Genomic DNA, 24,884 nt, shown 5'->3' with positions numbered 1-24,884 from the left:
GCCCTCTGACGGAGGGGCCCCACCACGGGTGTCTGTTTGAGCTCCATCCCCGGGGCAGGGGGGGGTGGGCTCCCTCAGACATGGGGGTGGCCTCAGTGGCCGGCAGCTTTAATTCACCTTCGTGCTGATGTAACTGACTGGCCGGGTGTAGGCTTCTGGGTCGACGGGGACGGAAGCTGGAGGGCCCCAGAACTCAGGGGTCATCAGAAAAGCCTTTGCTGCCCGGCCTGACCGTTTAGGGCTAGGAAGGCAACGGGTGCGTAGAGGCCAGGCCCAAGACATCTGGCAGTCACCGTTGCCGGGAAAGCGAGCAGCTGAAGCACACGGAAAATGTGCTTCTAGAATCCCGGTCGGCTGGCAGTTGAGTGCCGTGTAGTCATGATAGTGAGAGCCGTTGATCGTTCCTGTTACCAGAGACTAGACGTGACCAGTCTGGAAGGTTGGCGCAGGCAGAGTGGGGAAGGATATGCTACAATCCTCAGGTACTGTGCCAGGATGTCAGTAGAAAATTCTAGAATTCAGGAACTCAAGGGAACTATTTAGAAACACTATTTAATTTTTTTTTTTTTTTTTTAAGATTTCATTTATTTATTTGAGGCAGAGACAGTGAGAGAGAGCATGAGAGGCGAGAAGGTCAGAGGGAGAAGCAGACTCCCATGGAGCTGGGACCCCGATGCGGGACTCGATCCTGGGACTCCGGGACCCGTGACCTGAGCTGAAGGCAGTCGCTCAACCAACTGAGCCACCGAGGCACCCTAATTTTTTTTTTTTAAGATTTTATTTATTTATTCGACAGAAAGAGAGATCACAAGTAGGCAGAGAGGCAGACAGAGAGAGAGGGAAGCAGGCTCCCGGCCAAGGAGAGAGCCCCATGCGGGGCTCGATCCCAGGACCCTGGGATCATGACCTGAGCCGAAGGCAGAGGCTTTAACCCTCTGAGCCACCCAGGCGCCCCTCTTTTTTAATTTAATTTTTAAAAAAGATTTACTTATTTATTTATTTATTAGAGAGAGAGAGAGAGAGAGAGAGAGGGAGAGAAAGAGATCACAAGTAGGCAGAGAGGCAGGCAGAGAGAGAGGGAGAAGCAGGCTCCCTGCTGAGCAGAGAGCCCGACGCGGGGCTCAATCCCAGGACCCGGAGATCATGACCTGAGCTGAAGGCAGAGGCTTAACCCACTGAGCCACCCAGGCGCCCCATAAACCCTCTTCAGAGGAACGAGCGTGACAGGCTGTGTGAGGACTGCCCTCGGCACTGGTTCCGTCTCCAGCCACGGGAGGGATGACGTGTGCCCCTGGGTTTGTTGTGACCCCTCCTCTCATTACGGACAGGAACCCATTAGCCCTGCTGACCACAGAAACCAGAACGCTGGAGCTGCTGGCCACAGTGCACTGGCCGTGTCTGCCAGGCTTCCCGCTCACCACACGGCCTTACTGACAGGACACTGGCATCTGTGTGTCTCTGGGCCGACAGCCACGGAACGGGAGGGGCGAGACTGGGCTTCCTCGGGTTCAGGGGGTTTGGGAGTCCAGACTGAAGGGTTGCAGCTGGGAGCAGCAGTGGGAGCTGGTCTGTGTACGTGGGCAGGTAAGAGCCCAGGGCAGCGGCCAGCCAGATGGCCGGTGCCATCCATGTGGCTCTGAGGCCCTCTCTCCGCCGAAGTCCGTGGTCCTGTTGCCAGGCTGGTGGCTGGTCTGTTGTGACAGGCGGAGTTCGTGCACACCGAGGCAGCCTCAGCTGCAGGAGTTCTGGGGGGTCATGACCGGGCAGTCAGCAGGAGCTCCTGCAGAGCGTGTGACCCACTGCTCTAGGGAGACCTGCCGGCCGCTCATGCCTGGCAGTGGGGAGGAGCCGTCTCTGCCGAGGCTGCTGCTTTCTCTGCGGAGAAGGAGGGCTGCTGGCTGTGGCCCCACGTGGCTGTCATGTGGGCCGCAGGTGTCTGCAAGTTGAGGGACTCAAGGACTGTGTGGATATCAGTCTGGTGAGGCAAGTGGCCGTCTTACCTATTTTTGAAAGATGTTGTTTATTTATTTGACAGACACAGCGAGAGAGGGAACACAAGCAGGGAGTGGGGGAGGGGGAAGCAGGCGTCCTGCTGACCAGGGAGCCCGAAGCGGGGCTCGATCCAGGGTCCCGAGATCATGACCCTAGCCGAAGGCAGCGTCTAACGACTGAGCTGCCCAGGTGCTGCGGAAGTGGCCGTCTTGAGAATGGCCTGTCTCCTTGAGGCCTGACCTCATCCTGACTCACTGAGACAGGACCTTCATCCACACCACCTCCTCCCCACTCCTTCCCTTGGTGTGGGCCATTCCCCCTTCTGTCTGCCCCAAGGCTTGGTGGAGAGGAGCCTGAGACCAGGCCTGGTTGGGGTCTCGGACTCTGCCTGAGGGGAGCTGGGCAGGGCTCTCTTGTCTCCATCCACGGCTTACTCCAGCCTGCCCTCCCCTGCAGACCCCTGTCCTGGCTCACCTGGCCAGCTCTCCCCGGCCCCTCCCCATCCGCCGTGGCACCCGGCCCTCTGCGTTCTGTTGATCCAGTGCCGCATCTGCGCTGCCTTCGGGACCTGGGAGCAGCCCCCACCGCTCAGAGCCCACAAGTTGGGAGACCTTGGTGGAAGGCCTGCCTTGGCCAGCCCCCACACCCCATGGAGCCCCACAGGAGTTGTTGGAGTCTCGGTATTTTCACATTCTTTTGGATAATCGTCCACTTTGATTTAATTAAAAACAAAAACCTCCCAGCCAGTGCCAGAGTTAGCCTGGATCCTCCAGGAAACAGTGAGCCCAGCAGCCCCCTCCCCCAGAAGACCCGCCAGAACTTCCCCAGAGCATGCCCAGCTGCCCCAGTCCGGCACTGGGGAGATAGTCTATGGAGTATGGGGTTTTTCTCATGATTCTTTCATCTTTCCATTTTAATTTTTTTCCCTTTTCAACTAATTTCTTATTTTATCAACTTCTGTTTTAAGTCTTTTTTAATTTTCTTTTTTACAATCACATTTTTTTTTAAGAGGGGAGAGGCCTTTTTATTTATTTATTTTTAAAGATTTTATTTACGTACTTGACAGAGAGAGGTCACAAGTAGGCAGAGAGGCAGGCAGAGAGAGAGGAGGAAGCAGGCTCCCCGCTGAGCAGAGAGCCCGATGCGGGGCTCAGTCCCAGGACCCCGAGATCATGACCTGAGCCAAAGGCAGAGGCTTTAACCCACTGAGCCACCCAGGAGAGCCCCTACAATTACATTTTATCTTTTCATTGTGTTTAATCCTTTTTTAAAGATTTTGTTTATTTATTTGACAGGGAGAGACACAGCGAGAGAGGGAACACAAGCAGGCGGAGTGGGAGAGGGAGAAGCAGGCTCCTGCTGAGCAGGGATCCCAATGCGGGGCACAGTCCCAGGACCCTGAGATCACAACCTGAGCTGAAGGCAGATGCCTAATGACTGAGCCACCCAGGCGCCCCTCATTGTATTTAATTTTATGTATATATATAAAGGTTTTCTTTCTTTACGATTTAGTTTCTTATAACAAACCAAAATACACCCAGGATCTAGTGTGTCGCCCTGCTCTGTTCACCTGTCTGATTATATTCTCTCTCTCTCTCTCTCTCTCTCTCTCTTTTTCTTGGCTTCTGGTCTCTTCTGATTTATTTAACATATATTTCTCTGGGGTCATTCTTGCCATTTTAGTGTTTTGTTCTCTTGTTCATGTATTTTCTGGGCAGAATACAAGATGAAAATGCTGTTTTATGCCTGTGGTGAGAACATTCTGGAATAGAAGCATCCCCTGAGGGTGAGGTTTGGTCTCAACATGATGCCATGTTGCAGGTGGTGTCCCCCCTCCCTGAAATTTAACCCGTGGGGGCAGACCCCTGCTCCTGAAGTGAGGTGGGAGGCCAGGGGCCCTGCGGGGTGGTCTGCTGCCAGGCTGCGCGACAGGGGTCCCTGTCCAGTGTCTGGGCAGAGGACGGCTGCCCTGACAGCTTGAAGCAGACGATGAGGGCCACAGCCCGGGGAGGGCATAGCTGACCCGTGAGGACTGTGGGCACAGACACCGTGCACCTGGACTGCTCCAGGCTCCAGGGACACAGCACCCCCCCTGCCTTCAGGACAGCCCACAGATGATGAGGCAGGGCAGCTACAGGAGGGGACAGGAGTGTGGGAGGAGGGGGCGTCTGGGTGTGGCACCCTGGCATGTCTGGGCTGCAGGGAGGCCGATGGGTCCAGTTTGGACATGGGGTCTGACAGCAGAGGTGAGGGTGTGGGGGTACAACACTGGCCGTGCTATGGGCAATGGGAGACCTGGATGTCTCCGCAGGGTGGGTAAGTGAGTGGCCCCTGGCTCAGTACCAGCGTGCCAGCACCAGATCCTGGCGCGGGCATGAAGGGCTGGGCCTCCAGGTGCCCACGTGGGCTCGGGGGGCCGTGCTGGTGGGGGCACCCCAGCTGCACATCTGTCAGATGTCCTGTCGAGTGGGCTCGGGGAGTCGGGTGTTTTCTTTTTTCTGTAGTTGGATTTCATCATTTAACTTCGGTTAGGACAAGAGAGTGAAAATAACACTATGATAAAAGGAAGTCAGAGCTGATTTTGCTGTTGTCGTTTGAGAGCGTTTGGGAGAACGGAGTATGTGCTTGCCAGAGCCGCCTTTCCCCCGGCGCTCCCTCGGGTGCTCCTGTGGCTGTGGGCAGCCCGTCTGGGCTGGCGGGCTTGCTCCGCTCCCAGGAGCCACCCAGCGGGGGACTCGGTGTGTTGACCCAGTTGCAGCCCAGTGCCGGCAGATCGTCACTGTCCTGCCCAGGCCCTGTTGCAGGAATAGAACGAGCTGGGGGGGTTGCTGCAAATAGGCCATCGTGCCGACTCACCCCCGCGCTCTGGAAGAATAAGAACACGCACATTAAAAATGGCCCCTTAATGAGAATTGTTTTAGTTCACATGGAGAAGACCAACAGGAGAATCGTATTTCGTTCCCGTCCGGAATACGACAGCACCAGCTTTGTTCACATCCCCGGTCCACGATGTGGGACAAGACCCCCCGACCGCTGTCCACCCCTCAGGGCCGAGCATACGTCCGCCGCGTCCAAAATGGTCGGCTGCATTTTGAGACCTTTGAATTCCGTGTTTCAGGTTTTTGAAGGACGAGGAAGACTGGGAACATCTGAGAGGAGAAAATAGGCCAAAGACAGTCTAGCTTTTTACAAAATCAACGTGCAGTCTCAAGCTGTACTGGGGTAATTGGCACCCCTGGACCCCCTCGCCTCCGAAACCAAAATCTTGTGTCCACAGCAACCCTGGCCCCTCACCTGCAGCAGAGACCCCGAGCTCTAGTGCAGGGCCCCCCTCAAGTGCCGGGGTCCTCTACCCGTGTGCCTGCAGGCTCCTTCTCACCGACTACAGTCTGTCCCATGCAGATACTTAGCCACAGTCCTGGGGAAACCGTGCAGCACAAGGACCTGTGGTTTGTTTTTTGTTTTTGTTGTTGTTTAAATATTTTATTTATTTGAGAGAGAGCGAGAGCGCACAAGCAGAGGGGGGAGAAGAGAGAGAGGGAGAAACAGGCTCGCCACTGAGCCAGGGGCCGATGGGAGGCTCAATCCTGGGACCCTGGGATCATGACCCGAGCTGAAGGCAGAGGCTTTAACCCACTGAGCCACCCATGCGCCTCCCTGAAGGTACCCATGGTTCTTGAAAGCCACATGGCGGTTTTCGGTGTAAGAGCTTTAATCAGTATTGCGAAGTGGTTTTGAGTCAGCGTAGGTGTCTCAGAGTTCCTGACCACGGAGATGTTTGAGATCACTCAGTTGTTGAAGGAAAGCGTTGTCATTCTGTTGAAGCTGAGAGGGTCCTTCAGAACCAGGACAGAATAGCCACGTGTCCTGCCGCTGCTTCATGGTGAAGGTCCTTCAGGACCCATTCTCCCTCCCCTAGCCAGCCGGCTTTCGTGGTGACTTCAGAACCTGGCTGCGCACAGGAGATGGACAGCAGCATGTGCCCCAGGTGGCCAGCTGCCAAAGAAGGTCACGTGCCAGCTCAGTCAGAGGGGCGTGCGGCTCTCCATCTCGGCGTCACGGGTTTGAGCCCCACGCTGGGTGTAGAGCCCACTTCGAGAAAAGGAAAACAAGGAACTGATGTTAAAATGTTAGATTATTTGAGTAGCTAATGTATTTTACATAAGTAATTCCTATTAATCGGTTTTCTACTCGCAACATTGACATCCAGTGTGTGGGTTTTCATCACCAAGTGGTTCTCCGGTTCTCTGGGGACACCAACTGAGTGTCCTACAATTTAATTTGCTCTGACACCAGCTGTCCGGAGTGCACGAAGACCCCACTTCAGGCGTCTAGGCCACCCACACTTCTCTCTGACCTGACAGGGCCTCTGGGGTCCCAGGGACCCCTCCTCCAGTTTGATAGTTTGCCATGGTCTCTGATAGAACCCAGGAAGAACTTCACTCACCAGTGAGCAGTTTATTTAAAAGGCTACAAGGGAACAGGCAGATGAAGAGGTGTACGGGGCGAGGTCTGCAAGTGTCTGGAGTGCAGGCCTTCTGCGCCCGTGGGGTTTGGGACACACCCCCTTCCTGCCGTGTTGCTGTTCACTAACCTGGAAGCTCTCACAGCCTCTTTGTTTTGGGTGTTTGGGGAGGACCCATTGGTCGTGGGTGACGGGCTCGGTCTCCAGCCTTCTAATCACACATCGGGGCCCTCGGCCACCAGCCCTCAAGCTGCACGAGTCCCCTGGGTGCTGTGAAGCCAGGAGAGGCCGACCGGGGCTGGTCAGGGGGCCCACAGCTGCTCCTCTCAGCCCCGCTGCTCAGCGAACTCCCAGGGGCAGGGACGAGGAGCGCAGAAACGGTACTTCTTAGCCGGCGATATCACAGAGACGCAGCAGGAAACTCAGGCGCCTTCCGTCGCTCACCCGCTCTCTGGAACGTGCTGGGCCTGGACCGCGCGCGAGAGACCCTGGAAGCAGTGCCCGTCCGGCCGGAGAAGGACCACTGCCCTGGAGCACTGACTGTCGGAGGAGCGACAGTCAGCCCGTCGCGATGGGATAGCTTTTTCTCTAAAGTCTTCCTTATTACAAAATAAAATGTGCATTGCAGAAGATAAAGTTGAGCAAAAACAAGGGAAACAAGAAGTGCCAGTGAGCCCAGCACCAGGGTGACGCGCGGTTCTGGTCTGTCTCGTCATAGCCGCACCTCCCCAAACACACCCAAAGTCTGAGAAAACTGGAGTCGGGTACTGCGTGCTTTTGAAAGCCTGCGGACACTGTCACAGCCTTGAGAGCCCGCTCCTCCTCTTTACGATGCTGTTGGGTGTAATTAATGAAACGATTATATTTATCTTAGAGAAAGTGGGGGGTGATGGAGGGAGCAGAGAATCTCCAGCAGACCCCCCACTGAGCAGGGAGCCCGACATGGGACTCGATCCCAGGACCCTGAAGTCATGACCTGAGGCTGAAACCAAGTGTCGGACACTTAACCAACCGACGGTGTCCCCCAGGTGCCCCGATGCTATCCGCGTTTTTAAGGAAGCAAACATTTTACCGTTCAGCCTCCACACCACCGCTGGAGAGGAGACCCGCTTTCCTGTCCGAGCCCGCGCGGCTTCTCATGGGCCGCCCGGGCCCCGGCTTGCGTTTACCGCGGCGGGGCCTTCTCCCTTGGCCTCCGGGGGTGCCCTGAGTTCCCTGCTGAGTATGTCTTCTCTCCCGCAGAGTCCGATGGCCAGCTGTGCACGGTCACACCCGCCCAGGACGAGGAGCCGCCCGCCTGCCCCGATGAGTTCGACGACTTCGTTACTTTCGAGGCAAGTGGTGCTCGCTGCGGGGCTGAGAGGGCTTCCACCTGACACGTCTTGCTTTTTGCCTTCTGAGTCCTGCTCTGCTTCGTGGTGCCCGGGCGGTTCTCTGGGAGGTGCCGTGGAGGGCAGGTCGGGGCTCACCTTGCAGCCCTGGGCCCATGCTGGGGACTCTGGGGGGCTCATGGTTGTGGCGGGAGGTCAGCAGCTGTCTGCCCCACAGCTGCTCACCCGAGGCCATTGGCGGAGACCCTCTTAGGGCCTCTTGTCAGCAGAGGGACAGGCTGCACTGTTCAGGCTCTGCAGTGGTGTTGCTGTCACCTTTTCCCAGGCTGCCAAAGCCAGAGCAGGCGACATGCTGTGAAGTTCTGGTTTTATCAAATTTCAGATCATTTTCTGGGTTTAGGGACTTCCAACACCTCATGCCCCTTTGCCACCTGCCCCCACGGTTGCTATGGTTACATGGTGTCACCTGTAACTGTGGGTGTTTTGTTCTCTGCGTGGCAGGGAGGTCTCTGAGCAGCCACAGAAGACAGACCACATGGTTGTGTCACACGTGGAGGGTGGTCAGATGCCGGGATAGCCCGTGTGGCTGGACGTGGCATTTTGCCTTAGGATGTACGTCAGAAACTCGGGAGCCCCTGGGGAACTGCTGCCCAACGAAGGTTCAGGGAACAGCGCTGGGCTGTGGCGCGGTGGCTGTGAGCCTCGGTGGCTGTGAGCCTCGGTGGCTGGCTAAAGTGAGGTGGTGGCACGAGGCAGCTCCCCGGAGTCCACAGTTGGCTGCTTTCCTCTGGAGTCTTGGGTCCTGGCTCTGAGGGGGGCTGCTCCAGGCATGGGCCAGCCCACAGACAGCGTGGGTTCACTTTGGCTGTCACTTCTGATGCCACAGACCTCTGGGCCCCTGGGGAGTATTCAGCACTCACAGCTTCGTCCTGAAGTACCAGCCAGGTCTGAGCCCCACAAGGGCAGGGACCACGCGGCATGGCACCCTGTTCGGTGTGGTTGGTGTGTTCATTCTGTGTGTGTGTGACCTGGGGTTCCCAGGTTGTGTCCGGCCATTGGCAGCTGCGAGCCTGTGTCGCTGGGTGGGGGCTGCAGGCGTGCGGGACTCTGACGCGTCACGTGTCAGTTGCATGGCCCGCCAGACTGTGTGATGGAGAGAGGCGCTCACCTCACCGGAGTGGGGCGGCTGGCTTGACAGCAGGGGGCTCTGTGCACCTTGACTTACCTTGGGTTTCCCAGCAGTGCAGCTTAGGTCAGGGGAGTCCTTCTTGCCTTGTTTGGAGCAGCTGCGGGGGTCGCAACCCTTAGGCCAAGACGCTTGTGCAGGTCGCATCGGACCTTTATCCCCCTCCCAGCAGAGCCAGGCCCGAGCGTCAGTATCTTCCAGTCCATCCCTCTTCAGGGTTCTGCTAGGGCGTTCTGTCATTTCGCACGCTTTCTGTGGAGGTGGGTGTAGTGGGTTGAGTGGTAGTTTCCCAAAAGATAGGATCATGCGGGACTTGTGAACGTGACCTTATAATTTCGAGAAAGGGTCCTTGTACATGTAATCAAGTTGAGGGTTTTGAGATGAGATCGTGCTGGGTAGTAAGTAGGCTGGACCCTGAGTCTAGTGACAGGTGTCCTTAGATGGGGAGACACACAGGAGCCCTGCGACGGAGGCGTGGGGGCTGGAGGGATGGAGCCACGTGCCCAGGGCTGCCCGGGCCCACCAGGAACCCCCCCTTGGAGCCTTGCTGATGCCCCCAGAACCAAGAGGAGACACTTCTGTTGTTTGAGACGCCCAGTTTGTGGTCACTCGTTGCGGCAGCCCGGGACACCGACACGGAGTCTGTGAGTCGGTGGTGAAAGGCGTCAACGCATTTTGTGCTTGAAGAGCCCGTGTGGCCCAAAAACTGTGGCAGCCTCTGCGGCTGGGACTGCCTCCTGAGCCCCGGACAGTGGGCAGGGGTCCTGTCCGACTCTGGCCCCCTCCTAGCCTCTGTGCTGGTAGACCGAGAGTGTGGTCCTTCCGCCTCTGTGTGCCCTTGGGGGACCAGCTCCCACCTCGCACGTGTCACCTTCGGAAGGTGTGGTAGGAATCTGATGTTTCAGAGAATGCAAAAGGGATGCTTCTGACTTTTTCTTTTCCAGAAAGGAGGAAACATTTATTTTTAAGGCTTTTGTCGTTGTTGTTACTTTTGCAAAACAGTTAATACTTTATATTTGAAGAGTTTTAGCCTTTCAGAAAACGGAGCAGATAGTGCAGAGTGCCCGTTCTTCCCACCGCACACCGGTTCCCCGACACAGATGGCCACGAACACTGTGCTTCGATAGGTGTGCTACGTTTGTTAGACTTGATGACCCAGTATTGATGTCTTGTGGGTAACGGAAGCCCATAGTTGACATGAGGGGTTCCTCTTGGTATTAATGCATTCTGTGGGGGGAGTTATTATAATTTTTTTAAAGATTTTATTTATTTCTTTGAGAGAGAAAGACCACGAGCAGGGTGGGGTGGGGCGGAGAGGGGCAGAGGCAGAGGGAGATGCAGACTCGGCGCTGAGCAGGGAACCTGACGAGGTTCTTGACCCCAGGACCCGAGCCGAAGGCAGGCGCCCACCGACGGAGCCCCCTAGGCACCCTATGTGTTCTGTGGGTTTGAGCAAGTGTCCAAGGTCATGTGCTCACTGGGCGGCACCGTACAGAGGAGTTTCGCTGCCTCCAACACCCTCTGCTCCCGGGATTCATCCCTCTTTCCCCACCAGAACCTGACAGCTGCTGATCTTCTGCTGTCTGCACAGTTGTGCCTTTTCCATAGTGTCAGAGTTGGAATCCAGTGTGTGGCTTTTGCTTACTGGGTTCTGTCACTTAGTTATATGCGTTGAAGGCTTTTCCATGTCTTCTTAATGCTTTTTTGGAACTTTAGATGTAACTTTCAGGGGATTGGAACCAAGTACTATGAAACTTACAGAAAGATGTTCTTTCTTTTCTTTTTTTAAAGATTTTATTTATTTACTTGACAGACAGAGATCACAAGTAGGCGGGGGGTGTGTGTGTAAGCGGGCTCCCGCTGAGCAGAGAGCCCGATGCGGGGCTCAATCCCAGGACCCTGAGATCATGACCTTAGCTGAAGGCAGAGGTTTAACCCACTGAGCCACCCAGGCGCCCCGAAAGATGTTCTTTTTAAAAAATCTTGCACATCCTGTAATCTTAAAGTTCAGTAAAAATGTGGGTGGAGGCTATGTGCGTTAACACCCAGATATCCCATTTGGAGACCTGCTGGCGATCTCCAGCGCTAAGTCAGCCTTGTGCTAGCTTCCTGATGGAGCACACAGCAGTGTGGGTCAGGGGCGTCTGGGCAGTTCCCCGCTGGGCTGCTGCTGGACTCTCCTCTGCTTCTTGTTTGCCCCTTGCTTGAGACGCCTCCTAGGAGAGTGACTGATGTGGGCTTTCTGAGGAGAGGGGGATGGGGTGACGACTAAGTAAGATTTGTCACATTCACGGGAATGCAGAGGGGAGGGTGGCATGCCCAAGGCCCCTGCAGCCTTCCTGGGTGAGCTCATCACTCGGGGCAGTGGGGAGGGTCACAGAGAACAGACACAAACAGGGATGATAAGAGTTGTCCCTGCTGTGCCTCCCCTGTTCCTCCCTCCTTCTCCCACTGAGGCCTGTAGAGGAAAGAGCCATCTGGATAAAATGATGGAGACTGTGTCTTTTGTGCAAACTGTTACAACAAAGGTTTGAAAGTCAACAAAAGCCACTGTTCTGTAGTCTGTTAAAAACCCAACAAGGACACTTCCTGAACTTTGCCTCCCTTCCCTGGTCAGCACAGCAGGACGATTAATGGAGCATGTCTGGGAGCAGGTTAAACTTTGCCCACGGCTGCGGTGTCCCTTCAGGTGAGCACACAGGTTTTGCCGGACCTCAGCAGACTAGCAAATAGGAGGACTCGAGGTTAGTCGCGAGAAGCTAGAGACCGTTCTGGACAGGCGTCCCCAGTGTTTTCGAGCACGCCTTCCCAGAGCTGGTGTGTGGAGCCAGGTGAGGCCTGTTGAGGCTGCAGGGGCTGACGCCTGAGGGTGCGAGGAGCAGTCGGTGTCCCTCAGAGGGACCGTGACCTGGGCAGTGAGGATACCGGGCAGCGTTGGGCACGTGTGAGCTCCTCGCCGCTGGCTCCGAACCCCGCGTCCATGCTCATCAGCAGATCCTTTGTCAACCAGGGAAGGTAATAGTAGCATGCGGCAGAGTTTTCCAAATGCACTTGGATTTTCCAATGAGTTCATCTTAACATCTGTAATTTGTAAATATTTTAAAAGAAGATAGCATAGATTTGCCTACACTTGTGGGCTTCTGGGCAAAGTTGGGTCCTTTGTGGTGGCAGATACGAGCTGACCGGTGGGGTATGTGAGCTGGTCCTGCGTCTCATGTGCACTACGGGGAGGCAGGAGTAGCCAGCTGCTCCGGACCGTGGCCTGGCTGGCTGACATGTATTTGGGGCGGGTGCTGGGGGTGAGCAGGGGAGGCAGCACCCGCAGGCCGAGTGGGTCCTGACCCCCTCCGGCTGCGGGTGGGGAGGGGCCTCCAGGACGTGTTTACCATTTGGGACAGATAAGGTGTAAGCACAAGCTTGAAGCCTTCAGTGAAGCGGAAGCCGTGCTCTCTTGTTTGGTTCTCCTTCACGGTGGGAGGAATGGATCTGTGCTTCCGTTCTGGGGGTGGGGTTAGTATAATTTTTTAAAAGATTTTATTTATTTCTTTGAGAGAGAAAGACCACGAGCGGGGTGGGGTGGGGTGGGGAGGGGCAGAGGCAGAGGGAGATGCAGACTCGGCGCTGAGCAGGGAACCTGACGAGGTTCTTGACCCCAGGACCCGAGCCGAAGGCAGGCGCCCACCGACGGAGCCCCCTACTCCGTCAGTGGGCGCCTTCCTTCGGAGCCTCCGACTGCTCCTAGGAAGGAGCAGTCGGAGGTTGGGGGGCGCTCGCCCCGCTCTGCCTGTTGGAGAGGAGGGCGAGTCGCCTGGAGTGGAGTGTGTGTGCCCGGCCTGCGGCAGTCAGGCTCGTCGTGCAGCGTCCGTCTCGCGCTTTCTGTGTCAGAGGAGACGGGCTTCCGCCCTGAGCTGTCCTGTCCAAGCGCTGGGGGGCTTCGGGCTGCAGCCCTGGCCTCAGCGGCACAATTCCGGTGAGCTCCTTGCAGGCGAGATAACCAGGACCAAGAGCCTGCACCTCCGCCCCTTCCGGGGAAGAAAGGCTCCGCTCCGCGCTGAGCTGGCCCGCCCTGGCGCACACGAAGTGGCCTGTGGACGCCTGGGGCCCATGCCGGCCGGGGTAAGCGCTGTGCTACTTCAGTGGTGCTGGTGGGTGAACTTTTTATGAAGCCGACCTCAAGAGTTAAGTGCTTTTCCCTATAGGACATCATCTCCGGGTCCACAGTCTATGACTTCGGGGCCCTCGCTGGGCCTGCTGGCTGAGGACCGCCGTGTGCAGTCCTGCCTGCTTCCGGGGTCTGAGGACGGAGTGGGTGAGGAAGGGAGGGCTGCAGTGCACTGTCTTGCAGACAAAGAGCAGTGGGGCTCGGGGGGTCTTCCTCCTGTTCTGGGTAGTTCTCAGGCATCAGCCCCTCTGTGAGTGTGCAGTGCCGTCTGGGCAGCGAACCAGCAGCCAGCCCGCAGCAGACGTCGGGAACCGGCTGTGGACTTCGCGCCTGCTCTGTTGCGCTTCTTCCGCGGGCTCAGCCGCCGACGTGCGGGTGCCTGCCCAGCTCAGACGGCCTGTCCCTGACCATGCTGCCCGAGTGCAGAGCCAGCCCTGAGCCCGGCCGGAGGCGATACCTGCTCGGTGACGACGACCCGCTGAGAGCGATTTCCCGGGTTCAGATTCGGAAGGAAGGGTTTTAGGGGCTCCTCGGTAGCCTTCGATTCCGAGGAAGATGGGTTCTTCCCTTGGAAACATGGGTGGCGCCCTCCCTCTCTTGTCATTCCGTTGTACTCTGGCCGCACACACAGCTGGGACTCTGAGCCCACAGGGATGGTGAACCCTGCAGTCTCCCAGGTTTCTTTCCGTACCGGCCTCTGTGGTCACTTAATCCCAGTCCTGTCTTGCAGATGAGGCAGCAGGGCTTGGAGTGGTTGGGACCCTTATGTGGGGTCACTGGGCTGGCGGACGGTGGATGGAGGATGGACCCTGGCCTGTCATCGGTGCACTGGGGTGCCACCAGCTCGGCCTGGGCCTTGATGCCTCTTCAGTGGGGCGAGGAGCCGTGGGGTGCAGGCTTGAGAGGCCCTCAGAGCTAGTGTGGGACCGGTCTCTTCTTGTTAGCACAGCGCCTCTGAGCACACTGTCCTCTGGTGACATCAGAATGGCAGCACAGAGTGCACCTTTTCCAGTTCTCAAGGGTTTGTTTGTTTTTCTTTAGAGAGAGCACAAGTAGGCAGAGAGGCAGAGAGAGAGGGAAGGGGGAAGCAGGCTCCCCGCGGAGCAGAGAGCCCGATGCGGGGCTTGATCCCAGGACCCTGAGATCATGACCGGAGCCGAAAGCAGAGGCTTAACCCACTGAGCCACCCCGGCGCCCCTGTTCTCAAGTTGTTAACCTCAGATTGTTTTGAGCATGAAGTGTTGGCTACTTTCCCTAACCAGTGCAGTTGCGTTGTAATTAAAGCTTAGATGATGAATTGAAAATGGCTCAGGAAATGATTCTTTGAGTTGAAATCATTTGCACTATGCTAGACACTGGGCACTGGGTCCAGAAGAGAAAACAAAGATAGCTTTTGTGGAAATTAGACCTTTAACCAGTGAATGTAATGGGTTGGTTAATAATCGATGGGTTAGTATTTGAGGTTAGACCCCAGAGTTGAATTCCAAAGCAGTAGCCACATCGTACAGAACGGGCACTGACGGTGACTTTTTGATTAGCGTGTTCTTGCACAATTCTTCAGATAGAAATCATCCCAGTGCTGCTAGGCACACGTGAGGGGCCACATTGGGATTTGTCCCGTGGTGTTGGGACCCTCCTGTCTGTTTTAGGTATGCTTACCCAGCTGACTTCCAGAATTGCTCTAGTGGGTTTTCTGCTGTGGAACATGGGTCTGTGTTTCAGTTTTGAAAACTGTTGGATACTCGTTCCCGGGTTTTGGCACCAAAAAAAAAAAAAAATTCCCAAACCAAAAGAACCCGTTGGATTGTTTCGTTAAGCCGACATTTCTGCTTACAGGTGCGGCTGGGACCCTGCCTGAGGCTGTCTCTCCACGTGGTGTCTCGATGCCTGCAGTAGGGAACTGTGGGGCATTGAGGTTCACGGACACGGGGTCATTTCAGGGTATGGGACTGACTGCTGGCACTCTCTCCTAGGCCAACGAAGTGACAGACAGCGCATACATGGGGTCTGAGAGTACCTACAGCGAGTGTGAGACCTTCACCGACGAGGACACGAGCACCCTGGTGCACCCAGAGCTACAGGCCGAAGGGGACGTGGACAGCGCTGGGGGCTCAGCCGTGCCCTCCGAGTGCCTGGACGCCATGGAGGATCCTGGCCACGGCGCTCTGCTGCTGCTCCCAGGCAGGTCTGTACCCTGGCTGTTGCTTCTAGGACACCAAGGGGACGTGTCCTGTGGGCACAGTGGGTTTGTGGAGGGGTTGGTGTCAGAGAGTGCTGTGGAGTCCCTGTGGGACCTGGGGAGAAAGTGGACCCTCCAGCGTGGCCTGGAGTCCCTCTGAGAGCCCGTGCCCACTGCCCAGCGTGTCCGCCGGCGACAGCCAACCGCCTAGGAAGGAGGCATTCCTGCCGACAGCAGACAACCCTGGTTGTACGCGCTACATGATGTCAAGAGAGACCTGGGTTTCTCGCTGAAGTTCTTAGGAACTAGGCAGGGCACCGTGCTTAGGCCACATCTCCCAGCAGGCCCTTAGAACCTGCTTGTCTTCCCGCACCCCTCCCCAGATCTTCTGTTCCTGTCCCCCCTTCTCCAGGCATCCCCATGTGTTTGAAGACCAGCGAAGGGAGGGGGCAGTGTCCGGCATGTGCGGATCGGGAAGAGAACTTGCACCAGCCCTGTGCCGTGTGGGAAGCCGTCATGCTTCCCAGCTCTGGAAGTGGTCAGGTTTTATCTCGTGTTGCCTGTGTTGATTTCGTTGCTCGTGCGGCCTCCCAGAGTTGTTGGTTTTTCCTCCTTAACGGAAGGACTGCGTAGTGGTGTGTGAGTGCAGACAGGCCGGCAGCTCGCAGGTATCCAGCTGCTGATGACGGCCGTGCTCGCCCCGGGCTCGCGCCTTCGTCACGGTGACCACACAGAACTGGAGCCACTGTACACCCGGCTGCTCCCAACAGCCTGACGCCGTGGCTGTTGACCTGCACCCCGGGTTCCGCGCTGGTGGTCCGTCGTCTTCAGTACTGTCACTCTGCTGTGGGAGCGCGCCGTAGCTTTGATTCACTGCTGGTGGCCGTCTGGGCCGCTCGCGGCTTTGGCTCTGCGAACGAAGCTGCTGGAAACCCCGCGTGTCTGGGTGGCCTGTTTGTCCCTGGGAGTGGGATGGCGCTGCGTCCGCAGCGTGCTTGTGGGTCTGTGGGACGGGCACGGACCGGGCTTCTCGTAGGTGCTTGCCGGCCCGCCGCCTCTGGGCTTCTGGAGGCAGCCCGCTCCTTTTCTGGAGGGGTGCAGTGTGGGTGCAGGGTTGTTCTGACTTGCATTTTCAGATGAGGGCCTTGTTTTGCGTCTTGCCCCTTTGATCTTTTTTGCAAAGTGCCTGTTCCAGTCTTTTATACCCTGTTGATTGCAGGGGTCTACAGACGTTTTCTGCAAAAGGCCAGATAATAAATACTTTTGGCTCGCAGGTCATACAGTCTCAGTGACGACTCCACAGGCTTCGCTGGGCAGGTGCGTTGTGGTTACGGTTCACCGCCGTGCCCCAGTCCAACCTTACAAACACAGGCCATGGGTGTGATTTGGTGTCTCCCATCTGTTGGGTTGTCTTCTTCTTTTGATTTGTAGGAGTTTGGGTTCTTTTTTAAGATGCTGTTTATTTGAGAGAGTGAACGAATGAGAGGGCGCAGGAGCTGGGGGAGGACCTGGAGGGGGAAGAGGGAAAGGGAGAAGCTGACTCCCCACGGAGCAGGGAGCCTGGCACGGGGCTCGATCGCAGGACCCCCAGATCGTGGCCTGAGCAGACACGAACCAGCTGAGACACCCAGGCACCACCTCTGTACTGTTCTAGAAATTTGGCTTGCTTCATATGACTCTGATGTTTACTTCCGTTTTCTTTCCAAAGCTGTATTTTTGCACCTCTCTATTCAGATCTGTCATCTCTCCATAACTTATTTTTGTGTGGGGTGTGAGGTTCGGGTCGTTTCCCAAATGAGTCTCCAGTCGACTCAGCCTCAGCTTTGAGTGGGTTCCTCCTTCCTTCACTGTCTGGTGTCCCCGTGGGCCTGGGAGGCCGCTGAGTGTGTGTGGGCCTGGGGCTGGGCTGCGCGGCCTCTTCTGTCTGCCCGTCCTCAGGTCAGTGCTACACAGGCTCTGACTCCAGCGCGTTTTAGGTCGGACTGCGTGTACGTAACCCTCCAGTCCTCATCTTCAAGGCTGTGTTGGTGCCTTTGGCCCTTTGCCTTTCCCTGGGGGCTTTAGAATGCACGTGTTGGTTTCTGGACAAAGAAGTCTGCAGGGACTCTGGTTAGGGTTGTCCTGATGCGGTTCAGTGCGGGGGGAATCGGCGTCTTCTCCGTGCATCGGTCTTCCAGTCTTGGAGCAGAGTATCTCGCTCCATTTATTTGTATTTTTTGTTTATTTTCATTTAATTTTTTTTTAGAGACAGAACGGGGAGGGGAGGGACAGAGGGAGAGAGAATCTCGAGCAGGCTGCACACGCAGCGGGGAGCCTGACGTGGGGTCGATCTCCTGACCCCGAGATCAAGACCCGAGCTGAAGTTGGACGCTCAGCCACCTGAGCCACCAGACGCCCTCATTTATGTGTGTGTGAATGTATTTACGGGTGTGCTTTTAAGGATGGTAAGAAGTAAGGGTGCATCCCTACTTCAGCTCGCTCAGACTCCATTGCTTCTGAAAGCGGGTACGTGTAGGACCGTGGAAGTTGTCCTTGGTGGCTTCAGGACCGCTCCCTGGATGCGCGCATTTGTGGGTAGGAAATTGGAACTTGGTCCGTCAGCCGCGTTGGTCTGCAGTACACACACGGATCCAGTTCCCGTCCCTCACTGCCTGCGTGACAGTCACTGGGCTCTCTGAGGCCCCCTTTCCCCTTCTGAGAGGGGCAGCTCTCAGATTCTCAGCACCGGTGGAGTTGCTGATGGCAGCACGGCTGTTTTCTGTTGCCCCTGGTGGAGCCCTGAGCCCCTGCCTTTGGCTCAGCCTCTGCCAGTTCCAGGCGTGCCCAGGCATCTCCCTGGCCCCGTGACCCTGTGCCCCGGAAGCTGGGTGTAGAGGAGTGCGTGATCTCCCTCTCAGAAGGAGGACAGGTGCTAGCAAGCCCTTGACGTTCCCTGGTTGGAGTCTGCTCTTCTGAATTTTACGTCATAGCGGAAGTCTCACACCCACACTGGCCGGCAGCTCCAGGAAGAAGCATGGGGTGCACTCGCAGGAGACAGGGGCCTGTGTCTGCTGTAAATGCCTGATGTGTGGAGTTGCTGAGCAAATTGGGATGTGCTGGAAGTGTACAACGAACCCCAGATTTCAAAGACTTGTTACGAAATAAAGAATATCGAATATGTGCCTGGGTGGTTCAGTCCGGGAGGCATCTGCCTTCAGCTCAGGTCATAATCCCAGGATCCTAGGATCGAGCCTCACATTGGGCTCCTGGCTCGGTGGGGAGCCTGCTTCGCCCTCTGCCCCTCCCCCATGCTCATGCTCTCTCTCTGTCAAATAAATAAATAAAAATCTTTAAAAAACAAAATAGGGAATATAAAATTGTGCCTCTGAAGTGATATTTTGGATACACTGGAGTAAGTTAAGATACATTATTAAAATCCGTTTCACCTATTCATTTACTGCTTTCGAACGTGGCTGCTAGAACATTTGAACTCGGATACGTGGCCAGTGGCGCATTCTGCCGGAAGGTACCGTCACACCCTCGGTTCTGCGGTCACAAGTCACAGCGTGTCACTTGTGTTTTGCCTTTGCAGATCGCAGCTGCACAGCCAGTCTGTCGTCACGGTGATAGGTGGTGAGGAGCATTTTGAGGACTATGGCGAGGGCAGCGAGGCGGAGCTGTCCCTGGAGACCCTCTGCAACGGGGAGCATGGCTGCAGAGACCCCGCTTTCCCTACCCCCAGGTAATGCAGCCCTGCACCGCTGGGGGTGGTGCATGTATGGACACGTGTGTGTGTGTGTGTGTGTGTGTGTGTGTGTGTGAGAGGGAGGGAGGGAGAGAACACTTCAGTTAATTAACACAGCACGGTTGCCACGTTTTACATTCAGTCTCTTGTAGGTGCAAGTGTGTGCCCTCTGGTCAGCCTCTGCGGGCGGCGTTAGCATCAGAAATGATATCTTTCAATTCATTTCCTTCTAATGGTCTGGGGAGTTCTGGCTGCCTGAGCTGAAGGGTGAGGCCTTCACTCATGGGGCTGGGTCCTCCCAGCTCGCCTTCCTCGTAGGACTTCGCTCTTGTCCACACGAGGGGCTGTGCACCCGGCCGCCTGTCGCCGGTGACTGGCCCATCTGAGGCCGTTCCTGCCCCTACAGGCGAAACTCCTGCCTGTCTCAGCAGCCGGTGCGGGTCAGTCACCTCTCCCCTCGGTGGCCTGCTCTTGAAACCCTCCCCCTTTGCTGACAGCAGAAGCTGAGTATCTCTGAACCCGCATCTGCGAGACCCTTCCTTTGCCCAGATGGTTGCCTGCCCCAGAGGACCCACCGGCCTGGGAGAGGGCCTCTGTGGCACGTCTCTGGGAGTTGGTGTGAGTGACACGCGTGAGTGCTTTTAGCAGCTCTCCTTTTTGGTGGCGTCGACGCGGAGGCGAGGCCTGGGAGCTGTTGCACGGTGTCTGTCCAGCTTGGTGGTCTTTCTTGTCTGCTTAGTCTGTGCCTCTCACGCGGTCTCTCACGTTTTCTGTCTCAGGTGGGACTTCCACACCACCAGTGACATTTCCCCTCAGCCTGTCCTTCCGTGGAACCTCCACACGGGCTTGCAAAAGCCGGCAGGCCCTAACGCCCCAGGGACACGGCCGCCTCTCTGCCTTCATCTTCCTGTAGGCGCCCACCAGTGCCCTGAAAGTCCACTGAGACTAGGTCACAGGGAGGCAAATAGAACCCCGAGTTTCTAACGAAGGTCTGAGCGACGACAGAGTTAACGCTGACGCCTCACGCGCGCACCGTGTCTGAGGCTGCCGGGCTTCGGAGCGGTTACGGAAGTAGCTCCAGTCCCGGAACCGAGACCCCCTCGTGCTTTGCCCTCCAGTTGATGTGTTTTGGACAAAGGGGAAAGTAGTGTGTCCGGCCATTTACTTGTTAGAGAAGCTTTTTTGTTTTATGATGAAGCCCAGGGGCCCCACCTGTTTCCTCTGAGCACCTGACCAGGAAGGAGCAGGTGTGTGGCCAGGTCCCCTGCTGCTCGAGCTGGTGCGTGTCACCAGGCCCGGAGGTGATGTTGAGGGAGGTGGGCTCCCGGCAGTTGAAGGAAAGAGCCCGAATCCCGCACAGCTGGGCAGCTGACAGCATGCTTCTGTCCGGCCCCTCCGTGGAGTGGCCGACAGCCTGGGGTGCGCACGTGTCCTGAGCGGACACTTCTGTCTCTCTAGCACCAACCCGCTGGCCGCGAAGCTGCACTGCGTCCTCACTGACGAGGCTTTTGAGTTTTACTGTAGCCAGTGCCACAAGCAGATCAACCGCCTCGAGGACCTTTCTGCTCGCCTCAGTGATCTCGAACAGAATAGGTAACGGTCTGGCGCCTGGCCGTGCTCTGCGTGCACGCGGAGGGAGAGTCTGCGTCGCCGCACTCTGGCCGGTGGCTCTGGCCACAGGTGCCACTGCCACCGAAAGACGAGTGTGCCGATGGCAGGACTCTTCCTCCGCCCCGCCCCCCGGCCCCGCATGAGCTGAGCCTGTGTCCGGTGCACTCTGCCCTCCTCGCCCTGTGTGCATGCCTCCGTCCGAGCCTCCGCTTCTGGTCCCACGGGAGCAAACTGGCTTCACGCACTGTGTGTCCCTCGTGAGGAAATCCAGGGTGTGAAAGTGTCTGCACCTGGAAGGAGGTACTCTCCTCGTTTTACTGCAAGATTTCCTTAACTGAGAGTCACATGAAAGGGCTTTGTGAAATTTAAAGTAACATTTGGGCCTTAGAAACTAATTTGTCGAGGTCCCTGGGTGGCTTCGTTTGTTCAGCATCTGACTCCTGAATTTGGAGAGGGTCATGATCTCAGGATTGGGAGATCAAGCCCCATGTCAGGCTCCACACTCTGCATGGGGTCTGCTTGGGATTCTCTCTCTCCCTCTCTCTGCCCCTTCCACAGCTCATGCCCTCTGGCTCTCCAAAAAACAGATTTGTAAACAGCTTTCAGGAGTGTATGTTTAAATCACATGAGCCTTTCCATGAGCCTTTTGGTTTTTCTTTTTTAAGATTTTTTATTTTTACAGCCTCTCTACAGCCAACTTGGGGCTCAAACTCCTAACCCCAAGATCAAGAGTCACATGCTCTGCTGACTGAGCCAGCCACGTGTCCCCTGGACCCTTTTCTGTAAGGCTGCCTCAGACTCTGTTACCAAAATACCCAGCTTTGCTACTCTGTTTTTCGATGGGTACCCAGGAGCCAGCATGTGCCTGCTGCCCCCGGCCTTGGTCGGTCCCCATTCTGTCCCTCTTCCCCGTCTCCCAGTTCTGGGTTGTGTCTGTTTGCCTGCCTCTCCATCCTCCATCCCCAACCTACTCAGGTCAGCGCTCCAGAAGGAGACGGTTCCTTTTGCTGGCTCCCCACAGCTTGACACACTCCAGTTAAAGAGACTGGTACCGAGGGGTGTGTCCGTATTCACGTGTCTGAACTTGTCGGTGATGTAGCTTCCTGTGTGGCAGGCCCCGTGCCTCGCAGCGCCAGCCCAGCAGAGGGGGTGCGGGGCCCATGGAGAGCTCACACGCTGGCCAGGCCAGGATGCTAGGTGTTGATCAGGGCTGTGTGCTCCTGGGTGGCAGTCTGGAGTGGCTTCCTGGAAGAGGGGCCCAGTGCCGCTGCAGATTACAGAACGTGTGGCAGAAAGGCCAGCCATCCTGACGGTTGCAGTGTGTTTGGAGGAGTTGTCTTCCGCAGACTGTCCCCTGTCTTGAGGAGCCTGAGGCCAAGGCCAGCTCAGTCTTCCTGGCAGGTCGCTGAGGCCGGCAGTCCGGCTGTACCCGTGGACCTGCCTGTTGTCCGGTGGAGCCCCTTTGGTGTCTTCAGCCCCTTTCTCAGGTTCTGGGCGACACCCGCAGCACAGGCTGTGGCCCAGCACATGCCCAGTCAAGGGGCGAAGATTCTGTGTGGCCAGTTGGCAGCTTCCTGAGGGGGTCTGGGGGGGTCCTAGTGGCACTGACAGCACCTAGCCTTCTGGGGGACTTCAGAGACCTGCTGGCCTCTATCATAGGGAAAACCATTCTTTCACTTCACATAGCGTGTGTTTAGCCGGGTGTGCTCCGGGAAGGTCCCTCCACCTGGCCTCCCATGCGGAGACCCGCTGTCCTGCTGTTCGGGGTTCGAGTACAGGAATGCCTTGTCTGTGTTTGAGAGTAAGCACAAAGACATGGGTCTGATCTCTCATTTCTGGAGTGGTCTTTATTGTGCTGAGAACCTGCCTCAGCACGGCCACAGTCGCCTCTGTCGGGCCTTTTGAGGGGGAGCCTGAGATGCGGCCCCGTGTAGCTGGCAAGTTCTGTGGGGCCTTGTGCCCAGTCTCAGCCATTCCCTGAGGAAGACCCAGTCAAGGTGGGTTCATGTGCCATTAAAGTCATCACTGGAATCACAACACAGCTGTGGGGAAATTTATCCCAAACATTGAAGCGAAGAAGACCTAAATCTTGCTTGTTGGTTTCCTTGGAATTGTCATGAAATAAATGTATTTGCTTTTGGTTTGTGGCTGGTAAAAGGTGATTCAGTCCCAACTGTGTCTGGAAGCTCTGAAGTCAAACGTATTTTTCTTTCTTTCTTTCCTTCCTTCCTTTCTTTTTTAAGATTTTATTTATTTGAGAGAGAATGAGAGTGAGCGCAAGCAAGGGGAACAGCAGAGGGAGAAGCAGGCTCCCCGCTGAGCAGAGAGCCCGATGTGAGGCTGGATCCCAGGACCCTGAGATCGTGACCTGAGCTGAAGGCAGAGGCCTAACCACCGAGCTGCCCAGGCATCCCTGTCAAATATATTTTCTACCCAGTGAACCTCAGAACATGCCTATAGTGGTGATTCTGTTTTCCAGATACCTGGGAGCCTCTATAAAAAGATTTGCTTCGTAAAAATTAGTAAGAATATTAAGAAATCAAGAGTATAAAGCCTATTTTCAAATTACAAACCTCAAAACCGACTGGCGGTGCAGTCTGTGCGAGGTCGCTATGTACCCTGGCTCCTGGGACACTTGGAGGAAATCAGCCAGGAGAGGGGAGCACGCAGTGGTTCACACGAGGAGGTTTAACGAAGAGCAACCGCACGTGGGGACTGTGACGAGGTGCCGGCCGCTGAGAGTGAAGGGGGCTCGCCCCAACAGCGGTTCTGAGGGGCAGTCGCCGCTGGCGGGGGGCTCGGCTGCTCCCCACACTGGGGGACTTGGTGGGAGCCTACCTTCTACAACATGGTGGAAGTCTGCCCTCTGGCTGCCAGAAAGCCTCACTAGGAAGGGCCTCAGTAGAGGCGCTCTGAGAGGGAACTCCCTGTGGAGCTGTGAGGACGCCGCCGCGCCGCTCGGGATCTGGGCCCCGATGGACCAGATGTCCCCGAGGACAAGAGGACAGGTAGACACGTGGACACGTGGGAGCCCTCCAGCACCCTCTACTGGTAGAAACTGCAGAGGAGGAATTGGAAAGGGGCCCGGATCCATTTCTACGGAACAAGTAGGAAGGAGTCGAGGTGGGAGACGGCGTAACTGACTCCGCCGCTCCTTCCCTGGCCTGAGCCTGGAGGGAGTCGCAGTGTGTCGGAGAGGTCCTGCTGAAGGGAGGCTGCCGCGGCCGGTTCCGGTGCTGGAGACAGGGCTGCTGCTCGTGGGCGGGGCCTGTGGCTTAGCAGTCGCATTGGAAAATAAAACTAGGGGACGCCTGGCTGGCTCAGTCGGCGAGGTGTCTGCCTTCGGCTCAGGTCACCATCTCAGGTCCCGGATGAGCCCCGCATCAGGGCTCCCTGCTCAGCAGAGTCTGCTTCTCCCTCTCCCTCTGCCCCGTGCTGTCTCACCCACGCTCGCCATCTGTCTCTCCTGCAAATAAGTAAATAAAATCTTAAAACAACAACTCTGGACTTCAGAAGTGAGCGATAAGGTAAGTTCGGCCCTTTTGGCCACGGCAGATGTTCTGTTAGCCAGATGACATGTGGTTGACCGTACTTATTGCCCGGAAGTGGCTGCAGAAAGGGCCTCCAGGTCGCCGCAGGGCGGGACTTTGGACCCTGTGGTTTCAGTGCCCAAGTCAAAGCTTGATGACAGAACTTTCCTGTCACCAACAGGCCTGTGTCCCATTTTGTGTGGAGGCCGCTGATGGCCAAGTGATGGGAGGGGGTGCGTTTGGGGCGTGGCAGCTGCCGGCAGCTCGGACCCTGTGTGGCGGACTGGTGGGTGCGGTGCTGGACTCGGCCTCTGAGCTGAGATCTGGTCGTCGCTCCGTCCGGGATTTCTGTGGGAGTAGAGTAGTGTGACTTGCCTTGGCCTTGGCAAGGCCCCGAGATTGCCCCCGTGTCCCCGAGTGCTTTGCTGAGCAGGCCGTTCTGTGCATGGTGCTGGCCTTGGGAGCAGGCGCTGCCTGCCTGTGAACGTGTCCCCCACCCCGTATCTCTTCAGCCTGAGTTTCCTGTTTCCTCCCATTCCTCCCTGTCTGTTCTCTGACATGATTTTCCTGTTTATTTTGATTTTGCACAGTCCAGCGAAGCGGCTCTCCAGCAGGAAGGTGGCAAGGTAGGAGACCTTCGTTACTCACTGAGCTGTCCTTCAGAGACATGTCACTGACCACAGCTCTTTACAAACGTGTTTGAA

At 56.5% G+C, this 24,884-nt stretch overlaps 1 protein-coding gene across 1 annotated transcript in view; it reads left to right on the top strand.

Annotated features, from left to right (window-relative positions):
- Positions 1-24,884, top strand: part of LOC111156292 (RAB11 family interacting protein 3) — a 78,854-nt gene that overhangs the window by 39,400 nt on the left and 14,570 nt on the right. Inside the window, exons 3-7 of the mRNA XM_022517070.1 lie at positions 7,700-7,791; positions 15,110-15,321; positions 18,887-19,036; positions 20,498-20,632; positions 24,771-24,806. Coding sequence (XP_022372778.1) covers positions 7,700-7,791; positions 15,110-15,321; positions 18,887-19,036; positions 20,498-20,632; positions 24,771-24,806 — 625 coding nt within the window. The remainder of the gene's footprint in view (positions 1-7,699; positions 7,792-15,109; positions 15,322-18,886; positions 19,037-20,497; positions 20,633-24,770; positions 24,807-24,884) is intronic.

This window comes from Enhydra lutris, unplaced genomic scaffold (assembly GCF_002288905.1).
Source record: "Enhydra lutris kenyoni isolate GAN:26980312 unplaced genomic scaffold, ASM228890v2 scaffoldscaffold45, whole genome shotgun sequence".
Classification (NCBI taxonomy): domain Eukaryota; kingdom Metazoa; phylum Chordata; class Mammalia; order Carnivora; family Mustelidae; genus Enhydra; species Enhydra lutris.
The sequence above is the reverse complement of the archived record's forward strand: the minus strand, read 5'-3'. Positions and strand labels throughout refer to the sequence as shown.